Source organism: Pseudopipra pipra, chromosome 4 (assembly GCF_036250125.1).
Source record: "Pseudopipra pipra isolate bDixPip1 chromosome 4, bDixPip1.hap1, whole genome shotgun sequence".
In the NCBI taxonomy this organism is placed as follows: domain Eukaryota; kingdom Metazoa; phylum Chordata; class Aves; order Passeriformes; family Pipridae; genus Pseudopipra; species Pseudopipra pipra.
This window is the reverse complement of record NC_087552.1, coordinates 51,985,907-52,007,276: the sequence shown is the minus strand read 5'-3', so window position 1 is coordinate 52,007,276 and position 21,370 is coordinate 51,985,907. Positions and strand designations below refer to the sequence as shown.

At 37.9% G+C, this 21,370-nt stretch overlaps 1 protein-coding gene across 14 annotated transcripts in view; it reads right to left on the bottom strand.

The window, feature by feature from the left end:
- The window catches only part of APBB2 (amyloid beta precursor protein binding family B member 2), a 180,751-nt gene that overhangs the window by 56,146 nt on the left and 103,235 nt on the right, over window positions 1-21,370 (bottom strand). For 6 of the 14 annotated variants that reach the window (XM_064652950.1, XM_064652949.1, XM_064652952.1 and 3 more), the window contains 4 exons: window positions 10,848-11,056; window positions 5,737-5,799; window positions 5,225-5,310; window positions 5,069-5,129 (listed from right to left, as the gene is read on the bottom strand). In XM_064652950.1, coding sequence (XP_064509020.1) covers window positions 5,069-5,129; window positions 5,225-5,310; window positions 5,737-5,799; window positions 10,848-11,056 — 419 coding nt within the window. The remainder of the gene's footprint in view (window positions 1-5,068; window positions 5,130-5,224; window positions 5,311-5,736; window positions 5,800-10,847; window positions 11,057-21,370) is intronic. The other 8 variants (XM_064652951.1, XM_064652954.1, XM_064652956.1 and 5 more) reach the window with 3 other exon arrangements.

Below are 21,370 nucleotides of genomic sequence, written 5' to 3'. Positions count from 1 at the left end.
ATCTTCTCTTTTCCCAATCATGTAGAAATCTGGCAGCTCAGTGCAAACCTTTTGTACAGTATATCTTAATAAAGCAAATCCTGATAATGCCTCCACATTCAAGACTTAAGTCTTGCATTACAAACCTGGAGAGTAACAGTAAATTTTATATTTAAATTTTAAAGCAGTTTCCATTCTCTTTCATGTAAGCAATGGCTTTGTGATATATTTTTTAAGGAAGGCTACAAGTAAAATCTCTCCTCTACATTCTCCTACTGTTTAGTCACTCATGTACTGATCCTGCATGTTAGGTGCACATCTAGTCAGATCTCAGAGATTATGGGATTTCTAAGACAGAAAGACTTGCAACATTTTGCAGGATCTAATTATAATCTGGAAGGGTTTGAGAAATTAAGCTACATTATCCCAGATATTTATATTTTACATATAATATAACAAATAAACATACTGTAACTCTGTATGCCATGAACAAAGTAAATAGCTGAGATTTGGGAAAACACTACAAATTCCTCTGCCCTGGACTCATCTTCATATTTGATTAAACTACACTCCATTTACGAACAAGGCAGAAGCAAATATCCTCTAGATGGAAATCTGTATGATGATGTACATCACATCACGACATTAGCACTTAACACCTAATGACAAAACAGATGTCAGAAGGACTATCAATCACAGAGAGATAAAGAATGAGCAAACATACTCTCTGAAAGGTCTAGTGCACAGAATGAAAAAGACTAAAAAAAAATTGTCAAGGATATGTATTTTAGTGCTTTAGTTGGCTATTTAACTGTTTTTGAAGCAGGACATTTTCAAGCACCTGCACCATTCACCTGCAACCTCTCTATAGCTGGGAGGATGTCTTAATGCTGCTAATGGCAAAAAGCCAAATTCAGAAACAAGCAACCAGTTTAGAAACAGCTGTCTCCATCACTCACCATTGCTACCCAGAAGCTGCAAGGACGGAATGCTGGAAAAACTTTTGCTATATTATAGTAATTATCAAGACTGACCTTTTCCTGATTATTCACTGGATGTTTCAAACAGAAGATATATATTTTGACTCATAACTTTGAAAGCTACTAAAATGACTATCTGGTTGCTGAGAGGGGGAAGAAACTAAGCAGACCCTTTCATCTTTGAAAGAAACAAGAAATCCCTAACATCAAGCTCCACTACAGGGCTTATTTTTGTTTTAGGCTGGGTTTTTGGTTGGGTTTTTTTCCAAGATCTTATTCCCAGGGTTTCATTCTTCCCTATGAAAGCCTAAGATAAGCCAATACCAAGAGGCAACAATTTTTTAAAACTACTTAACTCTTACTCTATGGTTATTTTAAAATACTTAAGAACATAATTTAAGTAAAATTTATGAACACTGAGCATAATTTGCTTTCCTGCATTTTGTGAAATCATTTCTATAGCATTTCATCAATGCAAAAATCATTATGTTCAAAGAGAGTTTTTAGTTTACTATCAGCAGTAGCTTAGTGTTAAAAAGAACTATACACACACTGTTTAGGCTACTCCCCAAAATACAGAAATCTGCTGTTGACAAGAAACTTTCAGCTACTGGCAATAAAATTCTTTGAAAGAAACAAAACAAGTAACTACTCCCTCCTGACCAAGGTACTATTCAAATTATCGAGATGAAGATTGAATTTTTCTTCCTCTCACTCTTATAAACACTGGTTATAATTATGGCTTAGGCTGCAACACAATGAGTACCTAATTAGGAGCTGAAAAAGTAAAAGCAATCATGGTCAAGAACTTTCCAAAAAGGAATAAGGACATTTTTAAGCTACCCTACAAACTACCCTGGAAAAACCTTAAGTTACCCTGGAAAAACACCACCCAAAGTAACAAATGTGATTGCCTACGGTTAAAAATTAAAGACAGAAAACACAGAGCTATTACAAGAATCAGGAAAACAGGGACTCATAAGGAGATGGCAACCCTCCTAGCCTCATTAAGACTAATTAAAAGCACTTGGCTTGTTAAGTTTAATAAAACTAAGCTGAAGAAGAAACATAATGGCCTGCTATAAATGCATGAGTAGATGGCTAAACATAGAACAAGAGGACAAAAAAATGGCCTAAAAAGTTTAGTTAAAAGGTTTTTGACCATCAAAGGAAGGTAATACTTGAATCAGTTTTTCAGTTAAGACTAGTCAAGGCAGACCCCCCCCTCCCAAAAGCTTAAGAAGAAATTTGTAATTAATACATGGGATCATATACTGTGGTTCTCTATAAGAGTAAAGGAATGGGTTCAAGGTTTCTTTCCTAGGGAATGAAAATCGAAGATTGTTTTTGAACGACACAAATTCCTATTCCAAAATCCAAGCAGAAATAACATTTCAGAAGAAAAAATGTTGAAGATACCCTATTTCTCTTCTAGATTAAATCTACTTTTGTAAAGAGACTTAAGATGGAATAACCTCCTCAGATTTAATTAATTTACTTGAGTCCATTAATTGAATTGAGACTTTCTTCAGCATTTCATGTGCTCATGAGAAGACTATATGCAGCCTGAGGTTGATGGTAAAACTGCTTGAAAATGCTGAATACTCCCTGTTTACACCAAGAATTTCAAAAGCTACTCTGATTCTGAGAGAAAACTATATGGTAAGGTTGGAAAAGCGAAACTTTGCTGAACAGGCTAACACGGTCAGGGAATTCAAAAATCCATGCTTTACACAAAAAGGAGAGAATAAAGACATGTCCAAATATCAGGCCAAACAGGCCAATTCTGAAAACGCTTCAGAAAAATGAGTCACATGGGCTTTCCAGTTTTCATGCCATTCCTAGAGACAGTGACAGGTTTCCCAGGAGGTTCAGTTTCTATTCATGACCATGAGGAAAAAATTTAGCACCTTTCTATACTTTTACACACAGCCATCACATTTTACAATAATGAAAAAAAAGACAACACAGAAGAATTTACAGTTTGGGATTGGTAAAAGCATCTTTTTACCTTCCTTGAAACTCAATTAGGAAGGCACACATTGCTCTATAAATTAACTAGGAAGGTTACGATCTGTCTCCTGGGAAGTACCAATTCAAAATTCATTTCTAGTTGTGCATGTTTCACATGCAGAATTAGGATCCTTGTCAAGTGCAATGAGCCATCTCTTCCAAGAAATTCCTATCAAAATGAATTACTGAAATCAAGAAGCTGGATGTAATAATTCTCCTCTTTCTGTTTCTCCTTTATGACCTTGTACAGACAACCTGACCAGATGCCCAGGATATGAAACTATGAACTGCATCTTAACCACATGATGTCTAGAGAAACATTTGTTCTTTATTGAGAATTCTGAATGCTTAACTGTGTTGCTGCATAAATCACTTTTCTTATAAGAATTAGATGAATTATATGGCATGCTTTTCCCATGCTGACGCTTTTGCAGTGCTATTATCTTCACAGAAGTTGACACCCTGGGTGAAGACAACTACTACAGCTCTCCACAAGGTGGCACAGTTCCCTTTGCTGAAATGCAGCATTACTCTGCCATAGAGAAATTTTTTATTCACCCCCTCCCCAAAAAAAAGTACTGGCAAATGTCATGAATTAGTTTAAATAGGTTTTAGATCTCTAACACATCTCTAACAAGGCTCAATTTAACAAATAGTTAATTGTTAGATAGTTAATAGATAGTTTAATGAGTTGAAAAAAGGCTGCTTTCTCTTATGCTGAAATGAAGAAAAAGTATCTGTGCTTGCTACCACACAAAAGCAAGCTTCAATCAGAGATAGTTAAGGCACCTAATACAGCAGTGGAGAGACTAAAGGGCTAAAAAAAAAATCTGATTTTTCCAAATCATCAGTTTCAAATCCTATGACTTCTTTCAGTCTCTCAATATTTGGGGTAAAATGGGACTAGCAAGGAATCCACCTACCCCGCTCCCTTCCCATTCACGTGAGAATTAAAGATCCCAGAGCATTTTCCACAGGTGAAGATTTTCCCTGCTGTTTATGGACCACTTCCTGTCCCTCTGACATATGGCCGTGCTTGTCCTGTCCTTAGGGCAGAGGTAGATGCACTAAACAGCTCTGCTCTCAGCCTCTCCTAGTGCACAGCAACATCAGTGCTGCTGAGCTTCACCTGCAGGACCACACATACAGTCAGCTACTGCCCATGCATAACACCCACATCAGGCAGAAAGCAGGTAAGATGCTTTGACTCAAGTGATTTTAAAAAAGCCAAAAACATGTATAGTTTCTCCTCTATTTCTTGTCTCGCTCCTCTCAGTCACTTCTATGAATGTTTCAGTGCTCAGTTCTGATTCTGTCAGTCACTGCAGGTGTATGGCACAGCCAAAACACTTATTTAAATTATCAGGATTTCCAATTACAGAGAGTCACATACATCCTTAAAAATGGATGCAAGTACAATGCAGAATTACCAAGACAAATCTTGTCTTGAAATATATATGCAAGCATTCAAAACCTTCTGCTGCTATTTTATCCTCAAAACCCTTATATTACAACAGTAAAGGCTCTGATCTAATTATGGTGCTTGGTCACATAATGATCTAATTTTTCTTTATGAGTTGCATTCTCAAAATAGGTTGCATTCTGTCTTCTAAAATACAAAGTTTCTTGTTCTAAAAAGTAACTTCCTACTAGGTGCAAGTTGAAGCAGACACATCAAAAAGGAAGAGTACTTTAAAAAGGGACAAACTTGAAATTAAAGAGCAAATTCTATCACTGAATGCCCCAGGAAGCTATCCAGCCATGATAAGCAACAGAGCCCTCTCTCACTCAGAACGGAAAACTCAGTTGTGCAAGAGGACAGTTATTACAGTTGGACAGTAGAATCCTGAGCTCTACAATCCAATTTCCTGGCCTCCGTAATTTTAAAATAAGTCACACTTTCCTGACCAAACTAAACATAGCTTTAAATCTGCAAATTCCTTTGATGGAATTAGTCATGCATGGTCAATCCACATTGTACCAAGAGGAGGGGTACAGTTAATTTCAAAACTTAGGAGACATTCTGCACCTTGCAAGTTTACGTTTACAACTGCAAAATTTTTAATTGTTATTCTGTTGCAGATTTTCTTACAGACCTTGGCTTCTGGATCACTGTTGATGCTACAAGAATCATCATCATCAGATTGAGGACCATTTCTGTTAGAGGGGGAAAAAAAAAAAAGAGACAAACTCAGTCTTAAATTACAGCACAATACAAAACAGAGCTGGTCACTCCACTGGAGTTATTGTACCTGAGCTTCAAAGAGGCATAGCGTAATGTTGCTCCTTCAAACTCTTTCAGACTTGGGTCCGGGTTCACAGTGGCTGCATGCAGATCCTAGAGATAGAGGCAGTGCTATTAGTATAGTTTTAATACTATTAAAATAGTATTAAATACACCATCATGTTATTTCTTATCTCAAAGGGAAATTAAATCCTCCCTGCAAAGAAGCAATAGTATTTCTGGCTGAAGTTGAAAAGAGGCATGCATATATTTCTCAAGCTGCATTTCATTCAGTGCAGGCATCTTATTTGCTACATCATGGCAGTTGCCCTGCTAGTTTAGACTGAATCCATTCCAAGTGGAAAGATCAGAAAAGGCAGCATGTTTGTGAGCTAGACATCCCTAGCAGTACCCCCATTCACTTTGGCCTAGGTTATGAATGACATTCATGGAAAAATAAAAGGGGAAAAAAACAGCCACTGCCATGCAAAAAACAAGGGTAATAGTATTAAAGGTTCTAAAATCTGACAATATACTTGCCTTCCAAATGTCACTATTAATCTTTCCCCCATTCAGTACAGCAAAATCACTCCATGGCTGTTTCTAGACACATAATTATTCACACAGGAAGAAGCACATTGATAAAAAAAAAAAAGAAAAAGAAAAAAAAACACAAGACACTGTTGTTAGCATTGATATTTACAGGATGGGTTAGGGAACAGATCACCTCAAACTTCAACTACTTATTCCACTATACTATGGCATTTGGAGGAAAGGGGAGAGAAGACATGCCTCTAACAGTTACTTACCAAAACAAATGATTGAAACAAGGAAAGTTAATATAAATTAGGAACAGACAATGAAATTACTCTTTAACTATGATCTTAAAAGCAAGCAAAATGAATCTGAATATGAATGTTGGCCACAGCTGCTACAGCCTTTGATAAACAGCAATTAAGGGGAAACATTAGGATTTCCATTTGAATGGCATTTTTGTTAAAAGACCCCTAACATTACTGGAACTAGAAATACTGAAATACAGCAATATATACGAAGATAAGAAACATACAAGGCAAAAATCAAATATTTCTAGAGCGAAAGCACAAGAAAACAACAAGGAAGGTAAGGAGGGTTAGTAATGAGTGCAGAGATTTCTTGCTGAAAAAGTAGTTTTCAGAAGTCTAGCAGCTTTTTTAAAAAACAAACCAATGCGAAACAAAGCACCTACCCTCTCATTTTCTATTCAAATTTCTCAAAAATTTGGTATAATCAAGCAAATAGCAGTGCGTTTAGCACTACAACAACCCAAGGTTCAGCCTTTCCTGTAAAGCCTGAGAGGAACAGCTGATGTCAGAGCTGCCTCTCTCCTCCACCCCACCAGGAAACAAATCCCACAGTCCTGAACAAAAGCCAGGTGGGACAGGAGATTTGACTGTTGAGCACCAAATCAAGAATTCCTGAAATTAATTCCCTTTTTAAGATGAGTTCTCCCAGGCTGTCCAGCTCAGCCCCCAGATGAAGTGGTTAATTTGGCCCAATCCATTAATATTATGCAGGGTAGACTTCTCACCTCAGCAGTGTTCTCAACATATCCCCATTGGAGGAATTATTTTGTGAAAAGCAGCTCATGAGTACCCCTTCCCTAACATGCCTACGAATTAATTGATTTGTTAGCTTTTCCTACCAAGTCCCTTTTCTTTAATTATTAGTGGTTATGTTAACTACAGAAGAACTTCCAGAGGTGATCCAGGCCTGGGATGAGTCAGGCTATAAGACACAAACTACCTTCACCAAACTCTGACATAATCTCAAAGAAACTCTTACTGAAACTTAAACCCTACAGCTTTTTCTCTGCACAGGAAATGGAAAAGAGGCAGCAAAAGTTCTAAAATTTGGAAGAGAACATTACAAAAGACAAGGACTCAATAAGGAAGTAATTTGGCAACACACAAGAGAAAAGAGTAATCTAAGTCAAATTTAAACAGCTGTGCAAAACTAAAATACATTTTCATGCCTCTGAGGTGGAGGAAGGGAAGGAATGTTACAGGTTATTCATATTTAGCATTTATTAGCATTTTTGTTAAATCAGCAGGATTTTCGCATAATGCTTAACCCATAATTGCTTTGGATTGAAATTTACTGATCATCTTGTGAAAGAAAAAATGCCTTGCAGCCTGTGTAAAAGTAAGACATTTTCACATTTTTTTCCTTTTTAGAACGCTTTTTGCCATCAGTATGCATTACAGCATCATTTGTCCTACCCATTCTTTTTGATTCTCTGTTCAACAGTAATAACTGTTTTTCTTTATGCTAAATATCCAGAGTAAGCTACCAAATAAAAATGGCTGACTTGATCTGTTCTTTGTGGACTGCCTTCAGCTGTGAGCCACATTCTAACAAACGAAGCAAAGCTTCTGTATACTACATTATTTAAGAGACAGGGACACAAGAAAATAAAATGAAGGGAAAAAAAAGAGGAAACAAGACAAAGGGTAAAAAGATGTTACTGTGGGGGAAAAAAGTGCTTCTAAATGTTTATTTGACAAACTCAAAAGCTGAAAGAGCCCAAATAAACTCACCTCACAACTAGCACATGACGATTCACAGCCAAATGTGACCTAGATAAAGGATTTTTATGGACTCACAGAAGCCTATTGGGACAGATATGAAATGCTACCCATGCCACTCTTCAATCCTAGATTAATCTCTTTCATATGCCTAAAACCTGTATACCCCCCAACCTTTTAATAATAAAGCAATACAAATTCCAGCATGGGGGAAATGAGCTAAACCAGTCCTCTCCAAAAAGATTATCTTGGAGCACAGGCTTCCAACAGCAATGAGAGAACCAGCAGTACATAGCTCATATGTGGATTCAACTTGGAGGTGGAAGCTCTCCACCACAGCTGGTGCAGCCAGTAGTAGTACTGGGATAAAGGTATTTGGGAGCCCCTATTTTAGATCAAATTCCACATCTTATGTGAAATGTCAGATTGACCACATCACAGACACCTGTATTAATCCTTCACAGGGAGGGAGAGGAGGAGCACTTGGGCTAGGCTGCAGTGCAGCAAACAGGTACTGAAACAAATATCACCTGCAAGTGACCTGGAGATGATTCAGTGCTGGCGTGTACCAATTGCAGAGAGACAAAACCCTAAAAATTCATGGCAGCTGATACTGTCAAAATTACTTCATTACCTATCCCTATCTCTTAAAAACACACTGTAATTAATTTTCATCTCACTACTTTGTACTCGGGTTCTGCTCAGAACCAGCTGAATCACAAAGCATTCTTCCTCCAGTTCCATTGTAATAAAGCTCCAAACCTGTGGTTTCAAGAAATGCAAGACTTTTCCTAACAGTTCCCATTATAACTCCAGCTACGCCTCTTCTTTGTAGCAGTTTCTGTGTTTAGCAGGGGACAAAGTCCAGAGCTCAATTCATGCTCTTGTTTTGAACTCTGTTAGTGTAAGTCTGCTGGTACTGTATTGCAATTCTATCTTAGTAACCTCTGAGTTAAAAAAACAGTACTGCTTCAATAATGCTAAGATGCTTATCAATGAATGCAGAAACCTGAAAAAAACCTTTGTCTATACCTACCATAAAAATAATCATATCATATCAATACAAATTTTGCGAATGTATTTATTTTCCATACCGTCTTTTATGCCACAGTATATGGTCTTGATGCTGCCACAGAACTGCCTAAATCCTTGCTGGAACAAATTCCTTGCTGGACTAGAACTGCCATATCAAAACCTAGGTGAACGTACTATGTAATCACATACATGTCTTATTTAATATATCTATACTGTATTAAAATCTGTTTCACAGAATCACAGAATATTCTCAGTTGGAAGGGACCCACAAGAATCATTGAGTCCTACTCTTAAGTGATTGGCCCATACAGGGACTGAACCCACAACCTGGGTGTTGTTATTAGCACAATGCTCTAACCAACTCATACATTTTGTATTCTCCATGATGCTGCTGAGAACTAATGATCGTTACTTATAATCACAAACTATTATTCACTTAAAGCAAACAAAATTGTGAAAGGCTAAAAGTACACCTGATACATTACCAGTAGGTCTGAATTTTTAATTGTAAAGATATTTTAAACAGAAGTAGAAAAAATATTTGAAATGAAAATATGTGTTTTTCCTCTGCAGTTTACAAACCATCCTAATTTCTGGGGTCTTGTGAAAAGCATCTATAACTTACTAATTAAAGTCCTATTCTCCACATTTTAGAGTAAGAAAAATAATGGTAAAGTTATATCCCTCTTGTGTACATTACAGGAATTTATACTGGAAACATGTGCAGCATTTTACATTCAGCATGTCTAGATTTTTTCTTGTTTTCTTGTACTGGAATGGTAACAGTTGCAGTTCTTTCTCCATGAATCCTCTCAGAAATAACTTCCAGCATGCCTGGTGCACAGTACATTACATGGGAGCTTGACTGATGTAAACCATAACTGAAATGTGGTGGTCAAGTTGCAAGTCTTATGAATAGCATTTGTGAACATGTTGGAGCAATCTTTCTAAAATAACGAACAAGACTGTGCATATTTAAGGCTATAAAAGATAAAAGTTTCAGAGGCATGATGGTAACACATACTTGAACGTCCTTAACACCTCTTAACTTCCATTTAAATTAGTTTGGTGCACATATGAACAAAATCAAGAACAGATGAAATGCTGTATCTAAATGAATAAAAAACAAACCCCTAAGGATTGTCTGATCAAAAACTCAAAGCCAGTACAAAGACTTCCCTTGATTTCATAAAGCTGCAGACATTTTCCTGAAAAGTTAGTATGAAAAACAATTAATTTAACACCAAATTTATTTTATATTACTATTTAATTCCACAGATGTCTCCCCAGCATACTAAAACAAAGTGATTGTATTTTTTGTAGCATACTCTTCTTTATGATAATTGATTTTATTTTTCTACTTACATGACACCAAACAAACCTGTGGATTGTGCCTGAAAGGATTATTTTAAAAGGCAGTATCACATACTGCTCTTTCAGCACGTGTGGAGGAGAGTGTGCACTTTTTTCTGTTTGTAGTTAAAGACTGACTGCAACACACTGATAGATATTTTGTACTGGCAGGATGTACAGAGACCCACACTTGAGAACACTTCATGTTTATTCAATAGAAAGCACACTGTAAAGGAACTAGTGTCTCAAATGAAGACTCATATGTCTTTATGTGATACTCCTACCAAATGAACCAAAAAGAAAGAAGATGCCAACAAAGAGTTTGGCCAAAAGACTACTATCATGTGCAAAAGTTTTATGTATCCTGTATCCAAATAATGCAGCAATGCTTCAGCATATGCTACAGAACTGCATAAGTTTCACATTCATCAGTGACTCATTCATCAGTCACTGGCTGCCTAATTTATCTGAGAAATGTTTGATTTCATCCTACATATCCAAAGTTTACAGTGTTTTATGAGGCAAAACCATTACAAAATGAACACAGAAAATACATACTTACGATGCATTATCAAAAAGTAGCTACACTTTGGGACATTATCAGGCCGGTTTAGCTAACAGTTAAACCTGCAAGTTCAAAAAGTTATTTCAATTTTCTTTACAGTATGCAGCCCACAAGAAGACACAGTATGTTACCTCAGTTTCTGGAGTAGGAGACGGAGTAATGGAACCAAGAGATCCTTTTCGTGAGCCCTGGAGATCTGTTGGGATGGACACAGGACGCTGCCACTGAGTTGTTCCTGTAGGTATGTGCCAGTAGTAGATCCCAGCAATGTCATTGATTTTTTTCCAGCCTGGTGGTAAGTCTGGGTCTGTCTGAAATGAATGATCACTCCATATATCTGCTGTGAACAGGAAGAAAAAAAAAGAATCACACAAAGACACAAACAGCTCTTCCATGGGTCTGCACAGCTGGTACTGCTGTTGTACAGTTCTTGTGTAAATGAACAACAGAAGAACATACTAAATTATTGAAGCTCAAAGTAATGTGACAAAGTCTGGTTTTGGCATATAAAGAGAGGAAAAAATGGCACTACTTACTGAAGACCTGTTGTAATATGGCAACTATCCAATATCATCAGATAGCTCTTCTAGTAAGATTTAGCTTCAAGTACCTTAAGTCACAGCATAGAAAATAATATTGGGAATTGTGGTGTACTCTATTCCTCTTCATCACAGCACCTTCCCTTCTCAATGCATGGCAGCAGTATTGATGAGCATGTATTTCTCCTCATAAAAGTCAGCTTACCGTAACAAAAACCCCTCCACACCAACCAACCAAACCACACTGGGTTGACTTTCAACATCTAGAAGACTGCTTGTTCTAAACAACAAGAACATGAGAACTGAGTGATCATTTCACACACACCCTCACTGTCACAAATGAACATACTGTTTTCAATTGGTTTTACAATGGGGTAGAAAAGAAACCACCAAAAACTCATTCACAAAGCCAAGGCAGAAATTAAATACTGGTGCTACCGACAAACCTCCTGCTAATTTAGGAATGCACCAGCAATTCATAGTGCAATTAGAGACATTCCCAGATTCACCTGGAATTATAGATGCATGTAAGAGATGTCACTGGTGGAAAGCATGCCCTGCTTTTTTGGAAAGGCAGGGGCACCACTTCTGTGCAAACCAGCTGTACCCCAGCAGAGGCAGTTACCTTCTGCTGGGTATATGCTTTCCAGAGGCTGGGAAGCGAGACAGTGCTCTTCTAAACTTCCCAGATAAACTGCTTTGTTTGTGTTATTGTGGTACATGCTGTTAACCGACTGCTATGGTCGACTCCAAGGAACATCGAGCTGTAGAAAGAAACAAGCAACCTGCTGGACTGATGTTTCCACAAGCACTTGAGCAGAGATGATGAAGGCTGACTGCAGCACAGTGAACTGAGCTAGTGAGAAAAACTCCCAAGAATACCAATGCTCACCATACCAGTGAGCAGTGTTTCATCTAGTCCAGCAACTTGTTTCTTACCTTCAAAGACAGTCCTCAAAACTCCTTCAGTGGGCAACAGATAATAAATAACCTGTTGTTATATTGCTGCTCTTAATCTCTTTTTGGAATTAAAAATTCCTTATTAGTCTAACCTTCAAGCCTCTTTCTAGGTGTTTTATCACAATTGTTTATTTCTGAATCTGTCTCATTTCTGCTACCCGCATTTATGCACATACACACAAACAGACATACAAAGGGCCTGATAACTTAAAATAACTCTTACACTCCATGGCACAAACCAGACTATTTCTTCCCCAGAATCACTTAAAAGTTCTTAAATTACTGATTTACCATTTGATGAATAATCTAAGCAAATTCTGCAGAAGAAATACTAGAGAATATAATTCCACTTAAATTCAATAAAAAGTCTCACCTGTGGCCCAATATCTGAAATCAGCAACATTCATATATTCAGTTCCAGAAGTTCTCAAATATTCTAAACACCTGCTTCTAAATGTCCCCTGTTGTAGCCTCTACTGCATTTAAATACATAGTTCGTGACTCCAAGGTCTTACATGTTTTAAAGGACATTCATCTTCAACCTTGCTCATTTTTGTTTTCCAACTGAACAACTCAACTGCACTCTTTTCAACCACATAAAAGGAAATTAAACACAAAACACTTTCTACAATTTGATCACATCATGCAAGAAGTAATGTGATCAAATATCTAAACATACACTGAAGTATGTGTGGCAATATCTGTGACTCCAGATACCCTTGGATAAGTTTAAATAACCAGTTCATAAAATTCCAAAATATCGCAATAAAGCCAATGTTCCTAGAACATACATATTGGGTAATGCATGCCAGGATAGCAAAATAATAAGTCTTTATTATGCAGGGAGGCAGAGCTTCAGATCAGTTCAGGTTCATACCATTTACAGAATTAAACAGCCATAATTCAACACTGCTAGGACACGAAATGTTATTCTCCTCACTTAAGGTAGGCACAGTTTCTGTCCTTGCTATACATACATACGTATGCATACACAGCTATTCAAATATCCAGTCAGGAAAGTGTTATGCCATGGCTGCATTAAACTACTACTTTCAAACTAATCAACCAAACACTCAGAGGAACCAGCTTATTGTTATTTATTGTTGTCATGACATGCAGTACCAGAAAGACCTAACAAAGAATTACTTTCAAGTAAAAGCAGACAAAACTCAACAGCAGAAAAATTGTTAGCCCAGGGACCTAAACCAAAAAGATTCCTGCAACACTTAGTTAGAAAAGAAGAAATGATCTTGTATGTGAACAAACAGTTGGAAGGAAATAATGTAAAATATCTGGGAGCACTCAGGTAAGAAAATACCACCTGGATGTAATACTAATTTACTTTGAAAACTTATCCATTGACAAAAATAAATACACCAAAATATGTTTGCATAAGCTTGGAAATAAAACAGGAATTAAATTTTGGGGTTTTTTCAATTAACATAGCTCAGGACTTTCAAAGGGCTGCATTTCCACACAAAATGCCTACGATATATGCCTGTGCACAAGAGGTATGTTGCTGGTGTGTAGGTACTCCTCACACAGAGAGAATGACCTCAGACCATCTGATAAGCATGGCTGAACAGGAAAGCAACAGATGGGATGTGCTCATACTGAAATACCATTCCTCATGTTTGTTATGCAAAGCTGTACATCAATCCAACTCTGTTGATATGACATAAAACAATGTGCATGAAACAAATCCAGTAGGAAATAAAACTGATCACATCGGACTTCTTAATCTGAAAGTGAGAATTGCTCTTATGTCTGCAAGGTTTTAGAGGTAAAAACATTAAATGGAAATAGTTCCTTGTGGTCTGTGGATGACTAAGTCCTTCATGCTTCCTCAGCGGCAAATGATTTGCAGTGATCAGGAACTTTTCTCTGATTCCTTCCAAGTCATCCCCAGGAGATGAAATTCTACTTGGCATCTCCTGGCCTTTTCTATGCTTTTCTTTATGCATTTGTTGATGAAAGGTCAATGAACCAGGACCTCATGATTGCTTATAAAGCTTCTGGGTTTGAAAGTATCATTGCTCTGAACTTTAGAGCATGATTCACAAAAAGAATGTATCCTTCTGTACTGGGATTGGTTCACCTACCACATTTATTAGAGTAAACCACGATCCCCTGAAAGGCTATACTGTTAGACATTTCTGATATGAAATGCATAAAGCAACAGGAGTAAGAAAAAACAACACTGAACTAGAATAAAAGAGGCACTCTAACTAAGCTGTATGAGAAAGCAGACACTGGGTTTCCTGAAGAAACCTTGATTCATATTATCTGTGTAAGCTGTCTTTCTACAGCAAGAAAGAGACAAATTCTTATCAATTGAAAAACTAATTTAAAATGTAACCAATTCAAAACTCTGCACAGGAATGACTTATATCTTTACCCAGGCACCATGCAGATTCACACCACACTGCAGACTTTTGAAAGCCATCTCTTTCTCAAGGGAGAAAGCCCTTACTGAAGAGGGTGGCCCCACTGCCTAGGTACACCCTGGCGATGAAGTCCAAAGTCAACCTTCATTGCAGGAGAGCGGACAGTCAGCCTGCAGCTGACCCTTCACCTCAATTTCCATCCCTGTCCAAACACAGGGTGCACGAAAGCCGTCACTAGTGAGGCAGGCAGCTCTCATCCCAGATCTGCCCACAGTGGCACAGACATGCCGGTGAGTCCTCATCGGCAATCCGCTGCTTGGAAAGCTACCTCAGATTCGTGTGAGCTGTCACCAGCTGACTGCTGAAACAGAGTTAGAAATTCACAGTTGGTCTTCTGCAGGCAGAGTCATGTGAAAAGAGGGGTCGCAAACAGAGGACAATGTTTTTTGGTTGGGTTTTTATCTCACGAAAGACAGATGCTTAAACTCATGTCCATACAGGGGGAAGATCCCCAAACCAGCTACTCGTGGAGATGTTATTACAGAAGAAGCCTGACTCAATTCTGGTGAACAAAGATTACAGTAAAGGAGACGCAGTAGAGGATTTTGAGGACCAAAATGGAAGATTGCATAAACCCATGAAAGATGTGACTTAAAAGAAGAAGCTAACTCAATCTGAGGAAAACCAACTGGGCTTCCTGCCTCCATCAGGACCTGGAAAGGCCCTAGGGAAACCAGATTTTTTCCCCCACTACCTAAAGCTTGATTAAGAGTTGGAGATAGAGTCCCTTCTTATGGGGGACATGGCTTCTGCCCAAAAACCTTTGCAACTGGTCTCTGCAGAAATCGGAGAGAGGAATTCGCTTGTTGCACCCCACCATGCAGCCTTTGCTTCATGTCTTCAGAGACTCAGCAACACAGGGATGATTGGAATATTTTTAGAAGAATGGCAAAATTATGAAAAAAAATTAAATAATCAGAAGTGAAAGTCCACCGGGAGGGCAGCGGCTGCAATGTCCATTCCCTTCTAACATCAAATGGGGAACTAGTTGGTTGTTTCTCCTTAAAAATTAAAGTGAAAGAACAAATTTAAAAATACTCAGTAAGGCTTTAGAAAAGCAACGAAGATATTTTTGAAAGGTATAAATAGTTTTATAAATAAATAAATAAATACAGAGTTGAATCTGATTTTTTGCCTGAATGGCTGAAACATGAAGCCTGTAATAAAAAAAACACAGTAATAAAAAATACGGTCTTCATCCTGGTATCATTAAAACTTCAAAAATACTAGAAAAATGAAGTCTGTTATACAAAAGGAAACTGTTAATTCACTCTTTTGAAACAACTAGCAATAGACATGTACCACCAGAAAACCATAAACACAGTGATATTTAACTGCTAATTTTGACTAGGAGAGCCTTGTGAACACATTTTGTATTCTAAATAAGATAGGATAAAGTCCACATAATGTAATATATTTCTGTTTGTAACTCCCTTCTCCAAATGTCAGCCTCTGCCAATTACCTGATATAGAGCAGTAATAAATTCCATGCTGTAGCAGTAGTTGAGATACTAAGTCCGGGGTAATAATTAGAAATTTTGTAATTATGTTTTTATTTCAAGTTAAAATTATTTTACTATCTGAGGCTCATCTAGGAAATAGTGTTATGCTACTGCAAAGAAATGGTAATAAACAACATAAATAATTCACTGAAGAGTATATGTAATTGGTGACCAAGCTCTGTGGTAAAACTAGTACTTTTATCACTTATGTTACTGTTGTTTCAGGGGAAAGGATAGTTATCAAACTGCTGTCATTTTGAATCACTCTTTAGCTCCTGTTCAATTAAACAGAAATTAAAACTAAAGCATTTCAGCAGGTTCTTTAAGAGCAGACTAAGTTGTGCAGTAAATGGAGAGCATTTATTTTTCCATCGTTTTGCAATGCCATGAACAGTTTCCTCAGAACAGGCACCCTGTGTAAGGCAAGGTCAACATTCACCAAGTATGGGTCACATCAGTGGCATCACAACAGATGCAAATAGTACGCTCTGCATCTCAGTGCATCTCAACAGCTTTCCAGCTGCTGTTCCTGACCATGTAATTTGTGGATATTTCATGATTAGAGACACTAAATGCCATGAAGCTGAAACAGTTTTTAACTAGTTCAGGCTTTCTTCTGCAGGCACAGCCAGAAATCCCTTTCACTGGACACCAAAGGCAGTCATTTAGAGACAAACACAGGTGTAAAGAGAATGGCAGGAGCTCTGGAGGCACTTTCTGCAAGAACAGGAATGCACAGATACAACTCAATATATTTTAATTTAACAGCAATTAATAATTACTCATCTGTTCTTTTAGAAAGTACTACACTGAAGTAAAATGTTCAAATAGGGCTGATTTGGTGCTCTAACAAAGGCAGAATGGAAGAATATCAAGCAGATGCTTCATTTTCTAATGACTAAAATTCTGTTATGTAGAAAACTGGTTTGTCCACCACCCTTAGCAAAATCTGTATCTATCAGCATAAATCAAACCAAAGACTCCACCCAACCATTGTCAGAAGTTGGTCTGGGACTAAAACCCAGCTGGTATGACATTGTGCTTGTGCTCAATTAATCATGATCTTTTACTGATAAAGACTAGAGATATACCACATCATTTCAATAACAAATCCGAGCACTCCTTTTTGGAAGGAACATAATTGAGTTCCTTCCCTCTCTGAATTTAAAAAGTACTGGATAGTTTAAAATAGACAGTAATAAACAAACTTTCTCATTTTGGACTAACAAAAAAAGAATAAAAGCGGCAACTAGGTGTTATCTCCACTTCAAAGAGATGGTGATGATAAGCAAGGTGCTGGGACAGAGACCAGAGTCAGCGCCTCTCTGTTTAGGTCCTTGTGCATGAAGGAACCTGGTTCACTAAAGGACAAGCAAACTTACTTCCTGAAAAAAATACTCTTAAGGCAAAAGGTCTAGCACAAAAAATTTTGTATTGAACCAGGAGATGTACTTTGAAAAACAGACATGTATTTTGGATGCACAGCTCTTCTTCAGGTGAAAACAAATCCCACCAACCAGTACGGTTAGGGCATTAGTTTATGAACAAAGAGACTACTCTTGAATAAGAGGAAATGCAGTCCTGAAGGGCTTGAGTTTGGCAGCACACATGACTTCAAAACAGAGACTGTAAAAATGCTGTACAAAGTCATCAGAGTGCTGGAAATTCTGTATCTGGGAGGTGCATAGTAATAGCACCTATGCCACAGGACAATTTTAACTGTATTATTTCACAGGTTAAAAGCACATTTTTGAAAATTGGGAGACAGCAGAGAAGTAGAGTCATAGTAGGAAAGAAAGTATATTCAGGGAAATCTGAGCAGTATCATTGCATCATTTAAAGGACACATGCTTTGCTTTTCAAGGGATTAATTGCCGCATATTGACCTCATTTCTCCTACTTGAAAGCAGCAGCAGATATGAATGCACAGATAATGCAAATGCAGCTCTGCTGGATTTGTGGAAGCACCAGATTTTCAGTCTTTCCAGCTAAGGAGGGCTCCTTTCACTGCATGGTAGCAGAATGACCAAGTGAGACCTCTTGTCTGCAAGGCTCAACAATACTTGCAAACATTTGATCTACATTATCTAAATAGGTTAAGTAATAAAACACCCATACTGTACAGAGATAAAGATGAGAGATCTCCCTTTTTTGTACTTCTAGCTTAGTTATCTCAATTCTTACGATTGTTTTGTAACAATTTTTCTTCTGAAAAGATCCTTCAAAGAAAAGGGTCACCATCCGAACATGGGATTTGATCCAGACTTTGATTGTCTACCACCATCTCAAAAGTGTTATTTCCACGGTAAAAAGATTAACTGAAAAGCATTGTTCACTGTCCAGGCTGGAAGCAATAATGATCCAAACAGGAACACTTTCATAGTTTTCCAAATCTAAAAGAATAAACTGGTCAATAATAAATCTACAAACCCACTTCCGAATCTCTGCCCCTCCCACTACTCACATTCCAGCAGTGCATACACAATATAAATGAAAGAATTCAAACTCAAGAGCACCTTGTTTGTAATAAGAGATCTGCACCAAAGCTTCCTATGTCAAAAATTGCAAAGAACAGGATGACAACAGGATCCAACAACATGTTGTCCTAGTGTTTGGGTACCAAAGGGAAACTACTAGCTTCATATCTGATGTCTGTCTTCAATGCTGGGATGAAGCATAATGAAGAGCTGGCCCAGAATATCACATGTGTGCTTCCCCTTGTGTCCTGGGCAAACAAGGGTAAGCACAAGAAAGGAACTGGGAAGACAGGAGGATAAAAAGGTTTCATTAAAAAGGAAAGGGATGGGGAAAAGTGTTTCTTCATCTTCTGAAGTTCCAAAATCTTGAAATAACAATGTTTTCCTTCTGTCTTCTAAATAAAAGCAAAACTAAAGGAAAAGAAAGCCAAAGAAACTGAAGACTTCTTGAAAAGATGCCAATGACTTCAGCAGATCCAGGATCTGATCCTAAAGGAAGCATATTTCTCCCCCACCCCATAAGTACCCTGAAGATCAAGGCAGGCACTGGAAGGGAGGGGAAGTACACTTTGTCTTAAGAGTGAAGACAAACAAAATTCAAGGAGCACTCTGCATTCAACAGCACAATAGAAAGAACACAGGCCTTGTGTATTTTTATTCCATTTATTTCTGTAGTGGGCTCCATGTGTAAGTTGCTTGGGTTTAATAAAAAGAAGACTCCAAAGATAACTCTTCTCCTCACTTGCCACGCTCTACAACAAAATCAATGGTATTACCTACTCTCATGATTCATATCAATGATGGCCATCATTGCAAGGAAGCACGAATGCTATTTCAGAAACAAATGCACCAAATACACAAACCACCAGAACAAGTAATTATAAATCAGTCTGTCTAATTTGGGGAACACTACTCAACAGGGAGCGATAAATATCCAGAAGCTGATCATTTGTCATCATCTTTGCTCACAGAATGCAGCTGGTTGTCATGACAACCCTGTCATTCTCCTTGCCGAATTGCTGAACCAGCCACGTGTGTTTGGGGAGAGGAAGATTCCCTAACAGTTTCCAGGAAAATGTGCTGAAATGTGGCATTTACAGGCATACATGTAACCAGACAACATCTGTGCCAAAATGAATTGCTATTTTGATCAACTGTAACATAAATCATAATCAGAAAAGACTGACATCTTAAAAATTCTATGGAAGCTTGGGATGAATTGCCTGCTCTATTTTTTTTCCCATGTCATGTGATCTTTGTCCTGCTGTATAAATCATAAGTTACTACAAGCATAAGGGGCATTCAAGCAGAGATGACTACCTTAAAGAAGAGAGAGGAAAGCAGATTTGTCAACATTCAGGGGAAAAAAAATCCTACTACTAAACCCATTTGTTTTGCTGTCTTGGCTTTTTCTCCCTTTCAACAATGAAAGCCCAAGCTGTTAATATAAGGACCAAAGTAACAGTGCAATAATCAAAGAAAACCAAAGGCACGTGACTTCAGCAGAAGGGTTCTGAAGAACTGTCGATGACAGCCCTGGATAAGGGCAGAGGATGATACCAGTTGTCCTGTTTAAATGGGAGGGTTTTGGGGATCTCCAAGTTGTTTTCTCAGGAGTAATACAGCCTGAGGTCCAGAGGTGAAGCTGTGAGAAACCAGTGCTGCAGCTTGCATTTGCAGGAGCTGATACTAACAGCAGCGGCAGTAGGAAAAAGTACTGCTGTAAGACCGCGAGGAAAGGTCCATACATTTCTTCTTGGAAAATGGGTAAAAAATAGGTAAACACAAGAGGACTAGCCTGTTCACCAACAAAAACACCTATCCACAAAACAAGCACCTTGTAAGGTACTGTGTATATTAAATTTGTGACAAAAAAAGTGCTGAAAACACACCAGTGGTTTAGTTATTGCTGAGCAGTGCTTGTATAGGGCTGAGACTTTCTCTTTTTCTCTGCCCCCAGAGAGAGACTGACTGGGCATTGGTCTTTTGGTGTTAGTATTTGCAGTACTTTTTATATATGATTATTTTTTCCTTAATTCATAAAGTTTTCTTTATCTTGATTCACCACTTCTTCTCACTTTTATTCTTCTAGTTCTCTTCCCTATCCTACTGGTGGGAGGAGTGAGCCACCATAGAGGCATTCAAAGCATAATAGCCAATGCAAGGTCCAAGAAGAAATAAGCAGGTACCATCTGGGGTGGAATGAAAAGGAGTCCCAAACAAATGAGGGTAGCATAGAAATGAAAGCCCTTTTCACCAACTCTGTGCTTAAATCAGATGCTATCTGAATAAGATGCACCAATACCTTGGAAGACTTCTACGAAGTAATTTCCAAAGAAGTCAGAATAATTTGCTAGTGTTCTAGAACATGATCTACTCTTGCTTATAAACAGACTTTGCATACCACAGAATCATGGAATGGTTGGTAAGGGACTTCTGGATATCATCTAGTCCTGCTAAAGCAGGTTCACCTAGAGCAGGTTACACAGGGTTGCATCCAGGTGGGTTTTGAGTATCTCCAGAAGCAGACTCCATAACCTCTGTGGGCAGCCTGTTCCAGTGCTCAAAGTGAGGGTGACAGAGTATGACCAGTATCAGTGAGTTTCTAGCTTATTTGAAATGCTAGTTCTCTATTCCTTCCACTAGATGGCAAAAGCTTTTACTTTAACAATAGTTCAAAACACAGCAGACTGTACCTCTAATTTGGCCTAAATTCACTGTGATCATGC